Genomic DNA, 13,362 nt, shown 5'->3' with positions numbered 1-13,362 from the left:
GCTTCGACAATTTTCGTAGGCCTCGGTGTTGTTAGGCGAGTGCGATCAACGAATCCAACCTGATCCTAGAAGGTGATAATGATGAATTAGTGAAGCGGATACAGAGGCGACTCCTAGAGACTGGCAGAACAGGCCAACTATTCTAGCCGTGAATTCCAACAAGCTAAGCGAACTTGGAAGGCGAAGCAAGAGGTGACGTTTGGCCGCAAATTGCAGTAATTCTTGCCCGAAGTGGAAGGGTGAAGCAGTTTCGGCAAATTTGGTAGCCAATTCATAGATTACTGCAGCCATTGATTCTCAATTCCAGAAAATTCTGTTGGTTGAATCAGAATTGATCAAAGGAGGCGAGCAACTCAAGCAATTCCAATTGGTGAATTCCGACGATCGGGCGGAATTCCGGCAATGGAAGGATACTTCTCTGCTGTTAATTTCCAATAGAGATTTTCAATTGAACGGTGAAGCAATTCCATAGGATGACCTGCAGAGAGGCGACTTGAAGTGATGATAACAGAGAAGTTGGCCAGAAATTCTAGTCAAAGATGAGCAAGCCAGGCGAGTCTGATGAAGATTCCAGCAAATATAGGGAATTATTGCAACAATGCTCAAGCTGTTGATTCTCGATTCCATAGCTACAAAGTAGTCGGCTCGAAGCTGTAGGCGGATTCCATTCGAAGAAACGGAATTGAAGATCCAGGAGGTGGAGTCGGACCTATTGCCTAGCAGTTCATTTTGCTAGGAAAATTGAAGATCGTTGATCCATAGTGAAGCAAATCTTAAGCGACAGTTGATCCGTAGTAACCGACTGTAGTGATCTCCAGAGATTGGCTTGGGTTAGGAAATCGTGAGTTGCGGCTGCTTTTTGTCCTAATCGACATTCAATTATAGATAAGAGAAAACATCAGTTGCAAATCAGAAGGAGGCTGATCGAGTTGCAATAGGAGTTTCAGGAAGCAACGAGTTGCAAGTGGAGTGAGCTGAATTCAAGTGAATTCAGTTTCACTGATTTTGATGGAGGAAGTTTGGGAAGTGAGTTTATAGGCGTTTGCAACGATCACTTCTCAATCTTGGCAGTTAATAGCGGCCATTCAATCCTCAGTAGAATCATCTAGAGTTGTTCCTCGGCCAACGAACCCATCAATGATTTGAATTCTGATGGCAGATGACATCAAGGTGAAACCGAGAGGATCTCAATTGCAACAAGTAATAGCAACGATGATAGAGAGGCAGATCCATGTTGGATCTGTAGAATCGGCAATGGATAGGAAGCTAGACAATATTGTCAGTTTGCTGCGAGAGGAGATCAATCACAGGCGTGAAATTATTAATGAATTCAAGAATTAGATGAGGGACCAGTGCATGATAATGTTCGCCGGACGGAATTAGGTTGGACTACCTGCTTGTTTGCTTTCCAGAGAATACTCTCATCCAATTATTATAGAGAAGCTGTCAAATCCTATGAGTAATCCTTATTCTCCTCATGACTTTCTAAAAATGAAGCTGTCTGAGGAGAAGTCAAGCTTGTGGAAGGTCAAGTCACTGCCTACTTTAGATTTTGGGTAGAAGAAGAAGTATTCAGATTTAGGCAACAATGACAAGAAGGATGACTGCAAAATCAAGAGTAGTTTTAGCGATGAACAGTATTACCTAAGGGGAAGCTATAACGATCTAGTGGTTGGGACAGCATGTACAAAGGAAGAATCTAATTCCTTTGGAAAAGAAGTTCTTGATGAGAATGTTCCGAGTGATAATGGCAGAAGTCCAAAATAAGGGATGATTGATGCAGTCAATCAGTTGGCAAAAATAACAAGAGGCAACAAGGAATTTCTAGAAGGGAAGAGGAATTTTGCTACAATAATTGAGAAGTTAAAAGTAGAAGTACTACCTCAAGATGCAACTACTGAAAGGCTAAAAGAGTAAACTGGGGCAACATTTGATGAAGTGACCGAGGAAGCCAAGGCCAATTCATTACCTCTGGTGACTAGTGCAGGGACTGAAGGATGGGATGGTGTCCCGAATCAGAATTCTATAAGAAATGGAATTGATGGTGGAGTTCGTAAGGATATTGTTCCATTGCCTATGGTTTCAGACAATGCTGAGGATTCCTTAGCTAACGATAAGGGGCAAACAGCACCAGCAGGAGGAAGTCTTGTTGATCCTAAATGGTGTCACCGTGTTGCTGTCAAAAGTTTGGCTGTGGAGAACAAAGCTGTTGCAACTTTGTGCGTTAGTGCTACAGCTGGCCGATTAGGATTTTTGCCTACAACAATGAAGGATGAAGTGATGACGGGAATTGATGTTACAACAACTCCTAGACCTGACATTTCTACATTGTTGCATTAAAAGGCGTTTGCAAATATTGTTGCAAAGGGTGATGAAATATTAAGGGAAGTTGGGGTCACAGTTAGCCCATCTTTTGGATGTGCACTAGCCCACATTAAAGAAACTGTGGTGGGGAAGGTTGGTAAGGACAACAACCAGCAAATTTCATCTGCTCTCTTTGACCAACGGAGAGTGATCAATTTTGGCCGTGTTCCAGTCAAGATGGACATGAGAACCACTGCAAATTTGTTATACATATAGAGTTTTTTCAAAACTTCTCCATCCAAGCTACGGAAGAGAAGGAAAAAACATATTGAAAGCTGTGGAAGTTTAGCATTTCTTGAGGACAAGAAATGTTTCAAGGCGGGGGGAATTGTCATGTCCCTAGTAGCAATAAAAGGGCAATATTATACTAGGGATATAATAGTTGTTAGGATTACAATTGTACAACACATGGGTGCATGGGTTGAGGCTATAAATAAGCCACTGTTGTAGGAGGGTAATCATGTTTGAATTGATAATCGAATACTTTCATTTCCCTCTCTTGAATCCTCTCAATCTCCCTCCAAATTCCCTCTAATCTCTTTCTTAATTTCCCTCTCTTTCTCTCGATTCTTCCTAATCTCCCTCTTTGTTCTATTCTTCCTTAATTTTCCTCCCATTTGTTCAGATCAAACTCTCTCAATTCCTCCCCAATTACCTCTTAACCTATCATGAACCCTAGGTTCATGACATTGCATTCCACAAATCTCCAAATTAGTATGGGAAATTTAGAAAGCTTATTTTAAGAGTTTTCCAAGTTCACATCAATTTTGGAGAACCGCATTTTCCAAATCTCCATTTTTTATTCAGAAAACTTTTGTAGTTGAACAAGTTTTCTAATTTTCCATTTTCTGTGAAGTAAATTTTTCAGAAAACTAAGCAGTTTTCCACAATTGAACAGCCCCAAAGTGCCGTAACTCCATTTTTCTGTAAAAAAATCTTTTAAAAAAGTAATAAGGTCAGTTGGTATCTCACATATAAGACTATTATTACACATTAAAGCTAGATGGAATTCTATGTATCAACTATTAAATACAAGTGAACGAAGACACAGTAATTGACAATTGAAGACTGAGGATGGTTAAATTTGTATTTGTACAAAGTAAATAATTTGTTATTTGTTAGTTGGGGGTATTATTCATTATAAATTTATTCTTTAAAGGATAAAAATTTGTTAGTTGAGGTGGTCTTTCAATAAAATGATCAAAGTATTGCTCAATGCAACATTTTTATATTTTTAATTCTTAAAAAATCAAAAGGAGGGGGGGGGGGGGAAGGGTTGGGTCTACCAAAAAAAAGGCCAGTAAGAATGATTTGACTTGTCTAACTAGAAGAAGGGAGTATCAGCAAGAAACACATATTCACAAAACAATTCAATGCATGAAATATGAGTAGGCAAGTTTTTAGTTAATGATAACTTCTCCATGCTTTTGCTCACAGCCATGCCACCTATTATAACCACTGCTAGGCCGTGATATCCTGTGCATACTACTACATACCTCTATACTGAAACAGAAAGAGAAAAGTCAAAAACAAAAAGAGAATTTCTGAGAAGTATTACTGGATGAATTCAACCTCAATAACAAACACAACCGAGGCTAGATTATATACTAGCCTTAACCGCCTCTTACACATCTTATACATTAGCATTTAAATAGACTTAATCCTCTACAGCTACAAATACAAACTAGCAGTACAACCAACCAATAACAATATAAGAGATTACACAAGAGTATTGTATGGCAAGAACAACTATATTATGTCAACACGATCTCTTCCACATGCCCCTTCAATTTGGACTTCCCCGAGATAGTATTTGTAGCTACTGACTGTTGATGAGTGGGAGGAACTTTAAGACCAAGTTTATCACATAAGAATAAGAACCTATCTTTAGGCAGTCCTTTTGTGAATATATCAGCAACTTGATGTAAGGAAGGAATATATCTAATCTCAACATCACAACCTTCAACCTTCTCTCTTACAAAGTGCACATCAATTTCTATGTGCTTGGTTCTTGAGTGGAAAACAGGATTTTCAGCTATACATTTTGCTGCCAAGTTGTCACACCAAAGAATAGGAGTATGGAGACATGAAAACCCAAGCTCATAAAAGAGCGATTTCAACCATAAAATTTATGTCACTCCTTGAGCTACAGCACGATATTCAGCCTCACCAACAAATCGTGCAACAATTGTTTGTTTCTTAGAGCTCCAAACAAGTAGATTATTTCCAAGAAAAACACATAGACCACTAGTGGAACGTCTTGTGATCTTACAAGCTGCATGGTCAGCATCAGTATACACATGTAGTGGCAGATCAGATGAGGATGGAGTAAAAACCAGACCTAGGCCAATGTTTCCTTTAACATACCATAATAATCTCTTACAAGCCAGCCAATGCTAATCCTTAGGAGAGGCCAAAAATTAACTTAATTTGTTCACAACAAATGCTACATCAAGTCTGGTGTATGTTAGATATTGAAGAGAACCTACAATGGTTCAATAAAGAGAAGGATTAGATAACAGATTTCCTTCATCAATTAAAGAAGTGGCTGCACTCATAGGAGTAGCACACAGCTTGTAGTCTTACATTGTGGCCTTTTTCAATAAATCTAGGGTGTATTTAGATTGAGTCAAATAAAGGCCTGTAGAATCCCGATAAGCATCAAACCCTAGAAAACAGTTTACTACACCAAGTGTTTTTAGAGAAAATTGAGTATCTAACTCATGAATACAGTCATGTAAAGCAACAAAATCTGATCCAGTGATCAAAATATCATCAACATACACCAACACAAACAACACAAACTTGGAAGTCCTTTTGATGAATAAAGATGCATCAAAAACTACCCTCACAAAATCCAAATCCTGTAAGGTTGACCGCTACTTAGTATATCATGCCCTCGAAGCCTGCTTGAAGCCATAGAGAGATTTCTTTAAACAACATACATGAGAAGGAAAAGAATAATCAATGAATCCCTTTGGTAGCGTCATAAAAACTACCTCGTCGAGATCTCCATTTAAGAAGGCATTATTCACATCAACTTGTTGAATATCACAGCCAAATGTGACAGCTAAAGAAAATAACACCCAAATCGTAGGAGCTTTGATTACTAGACTGAAAGTTTCAGCAAAATCTATTCCTGGTGTTTGAAGAAATCCCTTGGCAACTAGACGAGCCTTGTATTTTAGGATAGAACCATCAGATTTATACTTAACTCGGAACACCCACTTACAATCAATAAGATTCATACTTGAAGAAAAGGGAACAAGATCCCAAGTATTGTTCCTTTTTAAAGCTGAATATTCCTCCTCCATGGCTTTACAGCTAGTTTGACAATGCGATTTTACCACTTATAAGCTATTAGTTTAGCTTATAAGATATCAAGCTTATTTTCTTATATGTTTGGATATACTAATAGCTTAAAAGCTATGCAGCTTAAATGCTAATCCAACAGCGCTTTCAAAAAGCTATCAGCCACCCACTTTTGCAAAAAAGCTCTTTGGAGCTTTTTGAGTTGACCAATTGAATTACTATTTCACCCTCCAACAATATCAAAATTTACACCTGCTATCCTTATGGCTTCCCGACACTCTGCCTCGTTGCTCTCATCTTCTCCTTCATTGCCTCCTCCATTACTGTCATTGCTAGATCTCCTCCATAAACGGTCGTTGTCGCCGCCCAATGCCGCCCTACTAGCAGATCGTCACCATCGCCAACACCACAAGCCTCCATCACCGCCTATTGTTGCCATCGCCTCAAGTCGCCAATGCCGCCCTGCTAGCAGATCGTCGCCATCACCAACACCACAAGCCTCCATCACCACCTATCGCTGCCATCGCCTCAAGCCGCCATCGCCGCCCAATGCCGCAAGCTGCCATCGCCGCCCAGCTACGATCTTGGCCCAACGCCGCAAGCCTCCATCGCCGCCCTGCTACCAGACCGTCGCCATCGCCAGCACCGCAAGCCTCCATCACCGCCCACCGGCGATCTTCCCCCAACCCCGCAAGCCTCCATTGCCGCCCATCGCCATCTCCTGCTTCTAGCTGTAATTTTGTAATATATATTTAAGTATTAATATTTATTTTGTAATTTTGTAATATATATCAAATTTCTAGTTGTTCAAAAGAAATATACATTTAAGTATTAATATTTATTTAAATATGAACTTTTATTTAAATATTAATAGTTGATATGCATTGATTAAATTTAAAGATAAAGAATTTTATATAATGTCTCAACATATATATTGAAGATTTTTATGAATTAAATCTAAATTTATAAATAAAGTATTGTATTAATATATTTTTAAAAATTATGTATAATTTATCAACATGTAATTGTAAGTATTTTAGCAATTGGATATCAATTTAAATTTTTTTTTATTAAAAATTTATAATTTATAAATTTTATTTATATTATTCAGTACCATGTTCATTTTAGTCTTTTATCAAGTTCTAACAGCTTATCAAGTTTTACAAACCAAACACATAACTTTTAACTAATAATTTAAAACACATTTATTCAAACACATTATCAGCTTAAACGCTACCCAGTTTTAAATTTTAAACAGCTAAAAAGCTAAATAACTTTTAAGCTTCAAACTAAAATGCACAGCCAAACTAGCCCTTAATCCAATTGGAGTCTAAGAAAGCTTCTTGAACAGAATTGGGCTCTAGAGAACTCACTAAGGCATGAGGAGAAGTAAGGGAAAGTTGTCGTGCTTTAGCTCTAGTAAGCATGGGATGAGTAGATAATGCTAGAGCAGCCTTAGCTGAAGTAGGATTAGATGCAAGAAGTGATGCAGGAACTGGTGCAACAGGAATAGAGGAGGAAGAAGGTGAAGGCTGCTCAAGAACAATAGAATTAGAACTAGTGGCAGAAGAGACTACAGAATCAGTTGGTGCTACTTGAGGTGAATGACCAGATTTGGATGAAGAAGAAAATGAATTCAAAATAGCAGTGGGCAAGCCCATGCTAGACACTGACTGAGGAGTATGAGATTTAGAAAATAAATGTGGAAAAAGACACTTCTCAGGATTAAAAAGAACATGTCTTGACACATAGACTCTATCCGAAAGATGCATACACTTGTATCCAGCTTATATATGGTTGTTGTTAAAGGTTGTCTCGAGTATATGGTATAAGAAGAAGATGATGGCAATAGCAGTGAATGATGGCAGTTCGCTAGAATTCCTTTTGAAGATTTTAGATAGAAGTTGTAACCCAAACTGTAATTAGTTATAGTTTGGGAGTTAAACTGTAAATATCTAATAATATTCATTAGGATATCCACCCACTATTATAAATAAAGGGGAAGGGGTAGCAAATAGAGAGAGTTCTCATTTTTCTGTTTGTAACGAGTGCTGATTGTTTCTGAGAGAAAGGCTAGGGTTGTTAGCTTTGTAATCTTGGGGAAAACAATTGGGGAGCTCAAGAATAAAAGGGAGAGAAGGGCTGCTACTATACTGATCGATTTCTGGAAATAAAAACTGCTCTCAGAAGGATCTTAGAGGCTGGATGTAGTGCCATTCACATGACATGAACCAGGATAATCTTGATGTTCTTGTGGATGTGTGGTTTGTGTTTCTTGTTTGGTTTAATTCTGTTTTCTGTTTTATTTTTTGTTGATTCTATTAAATCTGTTCCTTAGATCAAATCCGTGAGTGTGTGAGAGTAAGTGAGGTAGAATTTTTGTCCAAGAAATTAGTTCCAACAACCCTAGATATAACAGTTGTAACCAAGAAACACACATTTTGTTGAATGAAAATTGAACTTGTGCTTGTTGTAGGGTATGAGGTAGGGAAAACAAGCACAACCAAATAACTGCAACTGCATATAACTTAGTTGTTTGTTATAAAGCTTCTCAAAGGAAGAAAGAAATTTAAGTGGTGAGGCTGGTAACAAATTTATAGTGTAGACAGCTGTTTGAAAAGCCTCTACCTAGAATTTTAAGGGCATATTAGCATGGGCCAAAAGAGTTAGACCCACTTCAGCTATATGTTCATGTTTTCTTTCAACAACGCCATTTTGTTGGTGTGTATAGGAACAAGTAAAACGAGGTTGAATGCCACAATGTCTAAATAGGGTAAAAAGGCTTTAAATTCTCCACCATTGTCAGTTTGAGGGGCCTTAAGTTTGAACTGATATTCCAATTCAACAAACTTATGAAAAATCTGAAAAATGGATAGGGCTTCGAATTTAAGCTTCATTGGATACAGTCATGTATATCTAGTAAAAGCATCCATAAACACAATGTAATATCTATAACCCCCAACAGAAAGAATAGGAGCAGGCCCCCGCAAATTTGAATATACTAATTCCAATGGATGTTTAGCTGTGATTTGACAATTTGCAAAAGGAAGCTGATGCATCTTTCCCAATTTACAAGAATCACAAAAAGAAAGATCAATAGAGGAACATGGAATGTTGATTTTATTTAGAACATGTTGTAACACACGAAATGAAGGATGTCCCAATCTAACATGCCATTGTTGACATACCCTATCAATACAAGCTAACTACATGCTAGGTTTATTAGAAGAAGACAAAATATGTCTATTACAATTGTTCAGGCTAGCGACAAAATGATTTAGGAAATTTTGGTGAGGAAACAACATTAGAAGAAATAGGAATAGCTGATGATGCAGCATGCACAAATGCTAGAGTCAGCTGATAGAGGCCATTTTCAAGAGTTCCTCGTAGTAGCACTTTGCCTGAATCCTTGTCCTTAATCAAGCAAAAATTAGAATGAAACTCAGCAATGACATTATGATCATGAGTGAGTTGAGATACACTAATTAAATTCTTTGTCATGTTAGGAACAAGAAGAACTCGAGGTAAAGAAATTACAAAGGTAGGATCAGTTTGTGTAAGCATTTTACTGAGACCAACATTAGCAAGAGGAAGCACCTTACGCTTACTGCCACTTTATCATTACCACCATGGGGAGTATGAAGAGAGAGATTATTTAGATTGGAGGTCATATGGTTTTGTCAAGCCCTTGTAGTAGGGTTTGACAATGGCTGAAATTCCAAAAGGAATTTCCGTCTAAAATAGAAAGATAAGGAGAAAGGGAGAGAGAGGAAGAGGAAGAGAGAGAGAACGAAGAGGCGGGAGAGTTTGTTATTCAATCCAAAAACAGATTACTTCTTCTACAACAGCCTACTTATTAGGCATAGCTCTCCTAGTGCCTTCCCTCCAATTACAACTCCTTGCCCATTTGTTATTTAACTACCCGAGCCTTTATTACAATTATGCCCCAGGTCCTAACAAGTTTATAGCGCCAGAGTCTACACACCAGGCTGATAGGATGATGAAGAAAGTTGTGACTGATTGTCCAAAGGTTGGGTGGAGAAACCATAATGAGTCTCTGGTGCAAACCCTAAGTCTGTCAAGAAAGCTCCATTAGCCTCATGAGAAGCCATCAAAGCCTAAGATTGAGAATCACTTCCACCTCTACCAAAAGAATTTCTCTGAAAATTTTTGTCAAACCTATGGTAGCATCTGTCAACAAGATGTCCAGGTTTCCCACATAGTTGACAATAAACTCTTCTACCATAAGATCGACCTCTACCTCTACTTCCTCTAGAACCGTTTCCTCAGGAATTGACACAATTCCTACCAAGAAAACCTCCCCAACCAGTGTTACCATTATTACCTCTATTTACTTGTGAGGCAAAGTTGACATTCATAGCAGCATTATCAAAATTATGAACAGAAGGCAGATTAGCTACATTTTTCATAGTTAACCATTGTTCATGCATCAAAAGCAGATATTGGCCATTTTCTAGGTTTATATCATCCATTTGATATGTAATTAAACTGACCACAGCATCATAATCCTCATCTAATCCATGCAAATGGACATCAACAAGTCCTTATCATTTAAAGGTTCTCCAATTGCTGCTAGAGAATGACTTATAGTTTTGATCTTCAAAATATAATCGTTCACCGACATATCATGTTTCTTAATAGATCTAAGTTGTTGTTTCAACTGAAAAGATCTAGCAACTGCTTGTAGAGAATAAAGACTTTCAAGAGTAGTCCATACCTTAGTTGCTGACTCACAATGTATTACCTAACTAATAACCTCTTTGTCTATCGTTGAAAACAATCATCCTAATAAGAGCTGATCAGATTTGATCCAATTTAAAAATTCTGGATTAACAACAGGCTTGTCATTTTCAGAAGAGATATATTTCAATGAAACATCTGTCTTATTGATAAACAACAACAGATCAAAAGCCCTAATTGTGGCTAGGACTTGCGCCTTCCAATACAAATAGTTACTCGAATCTAGTTTTGTAGGAACGAAACTAAGATTCTTAGCAACTAAAGAAAAAGAAAAATCAAACAAGGATGCAAAGGACAACGAAGAAAAAGATGAGGTTGTATCGCAAGAAGTTATGGATGCTAGTCAAGGCTCTAATACCATTAAATGTAAAGATAAAAGCCGAAAACAAAGAGAGAATTTCTGAGAAGTATTACTGAATGATCTCAACCTGAATAACAAACACAACCGAGGCTAGATTATATACTAGCCCTAACCACCTCTTACACATCTTATACATCATCATTTAAATAGACTTAATCCTCTACAGCTACAAATACAAACTAGCAATACAACCAACCAATAACAACATAAGAGATTACACAAGAGTATTGTATAGCAATGACAACTATACTATGTCAACACAATCTCTTCCACATATACAACAATTTTTACTTTAAGGCTTGTGTGATGATAATGATAACGATAATGAATGAAGCCATTCAAGCACCAGGCTAGCTAACGCAAATACTAAAACAATTATTTACCCTCATTCCACCATATGTCGGTTATAAAGTTTCATAGGTAGTGCGAGATTATCATACAAATACAAAGAAGGATGTTGCTGGAAAGTTAAATAACAATGTATAAGACAAATTACTGGAATGCTACATGCACATAGAGTCTTACGGCGTGTGGTCGTCTAGTGGTCCCATTGCTGGATCATACAGCCCTCCGGGGACAGGCCTCTCGATGCTGTCAAGCAAAATAGGGTTTGTAATCTTTACAACACTCTGCTTCCTGACCTCCTCATCTGACATGAAGCTGAACCGAACTGCCTCGATAGTCTCAGATACACCCTGCAGTAAACCTAAAGAGTTAAGACAACTACACCAAAAGTCCCAATTGGGTCAGCTCAAGCACACATAAACAGAAAATCCGGAACAATTTTCATCTGAAGGGTAGCATAAGTAAATTTGTAAACAAAGCAATTCACGAATGTCAAAAAATGTTACAATTTATCCTTAAAAACACATCAAAAACACACCACACCTTAATCTCCCAAACTCACGAACACAAGAAAAGTAAATGATAGCTTTTTTTTCTTAAAAATATTTGCAGAGAGTTGGTTCATTCTCCGGAAGCCCATAAGAGATGGGTTAGTATGAAACTATTCGAATTTAATCAATTTTCATGGGAAGATGAAGTTAAACCATTCACATATACAATAACCCAAAGATCATAGAACATAATACGCAAGTAAACGTGTAAGTAACTGAAGCCCTAACGGAGAAGAAGCTCAATCTTTAAAAGCAACCCTTCAAGCAACACACACAAACATGCACGCATACAGAGTGAACAAAGCTGTACCTCAGTTGTATGCGCCATATTCCACTCGCCAGTTGGAATACTCAAAAATACAAATCTCTGTGTTCTTGCGAATGAGAGAGAGAGAGAGAGAGAGAGAGAGAGAGAGAGAGAGCGGCCAGACGGAGAGAGGGAAGAGAGGCGGCGGCAACTCTTTCTCTCCAAAACGAAGGGCCTTTCAGCGTAACGAATGGAAAAACCCAGCGGCTCTAAATTCTAATTGAGAATTCCACTTTAATTTGGGGGCTTTTTGGGGATTTTGTCCAAAAAAAATAATCCTTCGGTTCCTCTCAAGGATTAAGGCTATTTTTTAACAGAAATTTATAATAATTACAGTTTATGTTTTTTAAATTAATAATATTTTATTAATACAAAATATAAAAATATATTTTATCATTCATTCTCTTTTTTTTATCTATTTTTTTCTCCCTCCTTAATCTTATAAAAAAAATAAAAAATAATAATTTTTGATAAATAATGAATATTATTTTAGATAGATAAACCAAGTCAAATTTAAATGCATTTGAGTTTAATTTTGAAAAAAATAAAAAAAAAGGGACAAAATAGACTTAGACAGATTTTCATCATGTCGGTACTGTTATCAAATAAAAACCTTTGTCATTGCTAGTGATCTTTGAGAGATGTGGGAGATAAAGAAATATAAAAAATATATATATATATGGAAAACAGGGAGATAAAATATCTTTAAATTATAAAGGTATTTTAGTTATTTTTTAATATTTATTTAAATCTAACTATCGATATAAGAGAAATTACAATATGGTATCAAACTTCGCGAGTACTTTGTATTTTCTCAAATATGGGATAGTTATCGCCCTAAATTTCAAAAGTGCGATTAACAAATTTTCTTTTTTATTGCTATAAAAATTAATAATTTAATTATTTTTTTACTAAAAATCACTGCATGCATTTGGATAAATTTCATATATCACTTATATGGATTACTTGAATTGTATCAAATACTCTTATATTTATAAAAATGACGTATACTATCTTGAGGTTAAAAAATCATAAAATTTGATCGTTTTAATCATTTATTTAAACTCTTAACTTAGACTTTGTCTCTATTATATATATATATTTTTTAAACATATAAAGTCTATATTATAACTTAGGTTACACTAAAATGAAAATGAAAAACAGATACAATATAAAACAAAAATTGAGAAACGTCATTTTTTTAAAAAAAAGTAATAAACATAAACTTAGAGAAAAGCTTAAATGAAAAAAATATAAGGGTTTTTTTATAAATATGATTTTTAATATAAAAATATATAAAAATAGTTATTCAATCTAAAAATAAACATAAATTTCATAATGCATTCAAATAAATTTTGGAA

The 13,362-nt window shown here is 36.4% G+C and overlaps 1 protein-coding gene across 2 annotated transcripts in view; it reads right to left on the bottom strand.

The window, feature by feature from the left end:
- Nucleotides 1-12,185, bottom strand: part of LOC127788694 (DNA-directed RNA polymerase I subunit 1) — a 79,349-nt gene extending 67,164 nt beyond the window's left edge. The window contains exons 1-2 of one of the 2 annotated variants that reach the window (XM_052317266.1): nt 12,005-12,185; nt 11,324-11,493 (exon numbers count right to left, since the gene is read on the bottom strand). In XM_052317266.1, coding sequence (XP_052173226.1) covers nt 11,324-11,493; nt 12,005-12,022 — 188 coding nt within the window. In that variant the 5' untranslated portion in view covers nt 12,023-12,185. Of the gene's footprint in view, nt 1-11,323; nt 11,494-12,004 lie in introns of those variants that run through there. The other variant, XM_052317267.1, reaches the window with a different exon arrangement.
- Between the last annotated feature and the right edge of the window lie 1,177 nt (nt 12,186-13,362).

This window comes from Diospyros lotus, chromosome 13, assembly GCF_014633365.1.
Source record: "Diospyros lotus cultivar Yz01 chromosome 13, ASM1463336v1, whole genome shotgun sequence".
NCBI classification, from domain to species: Eukaryota; Viridiplantae; Streptophyta; class Magnoliopsida; order Ericales; family Ebenaceae; genus Diospyros; species Diospyros lotus.
The sequence above is the reverse complement of the archived record's forward strand: the minus strand, read 5'-3'. Positions and strand labels throughout refer to the sequence as shown.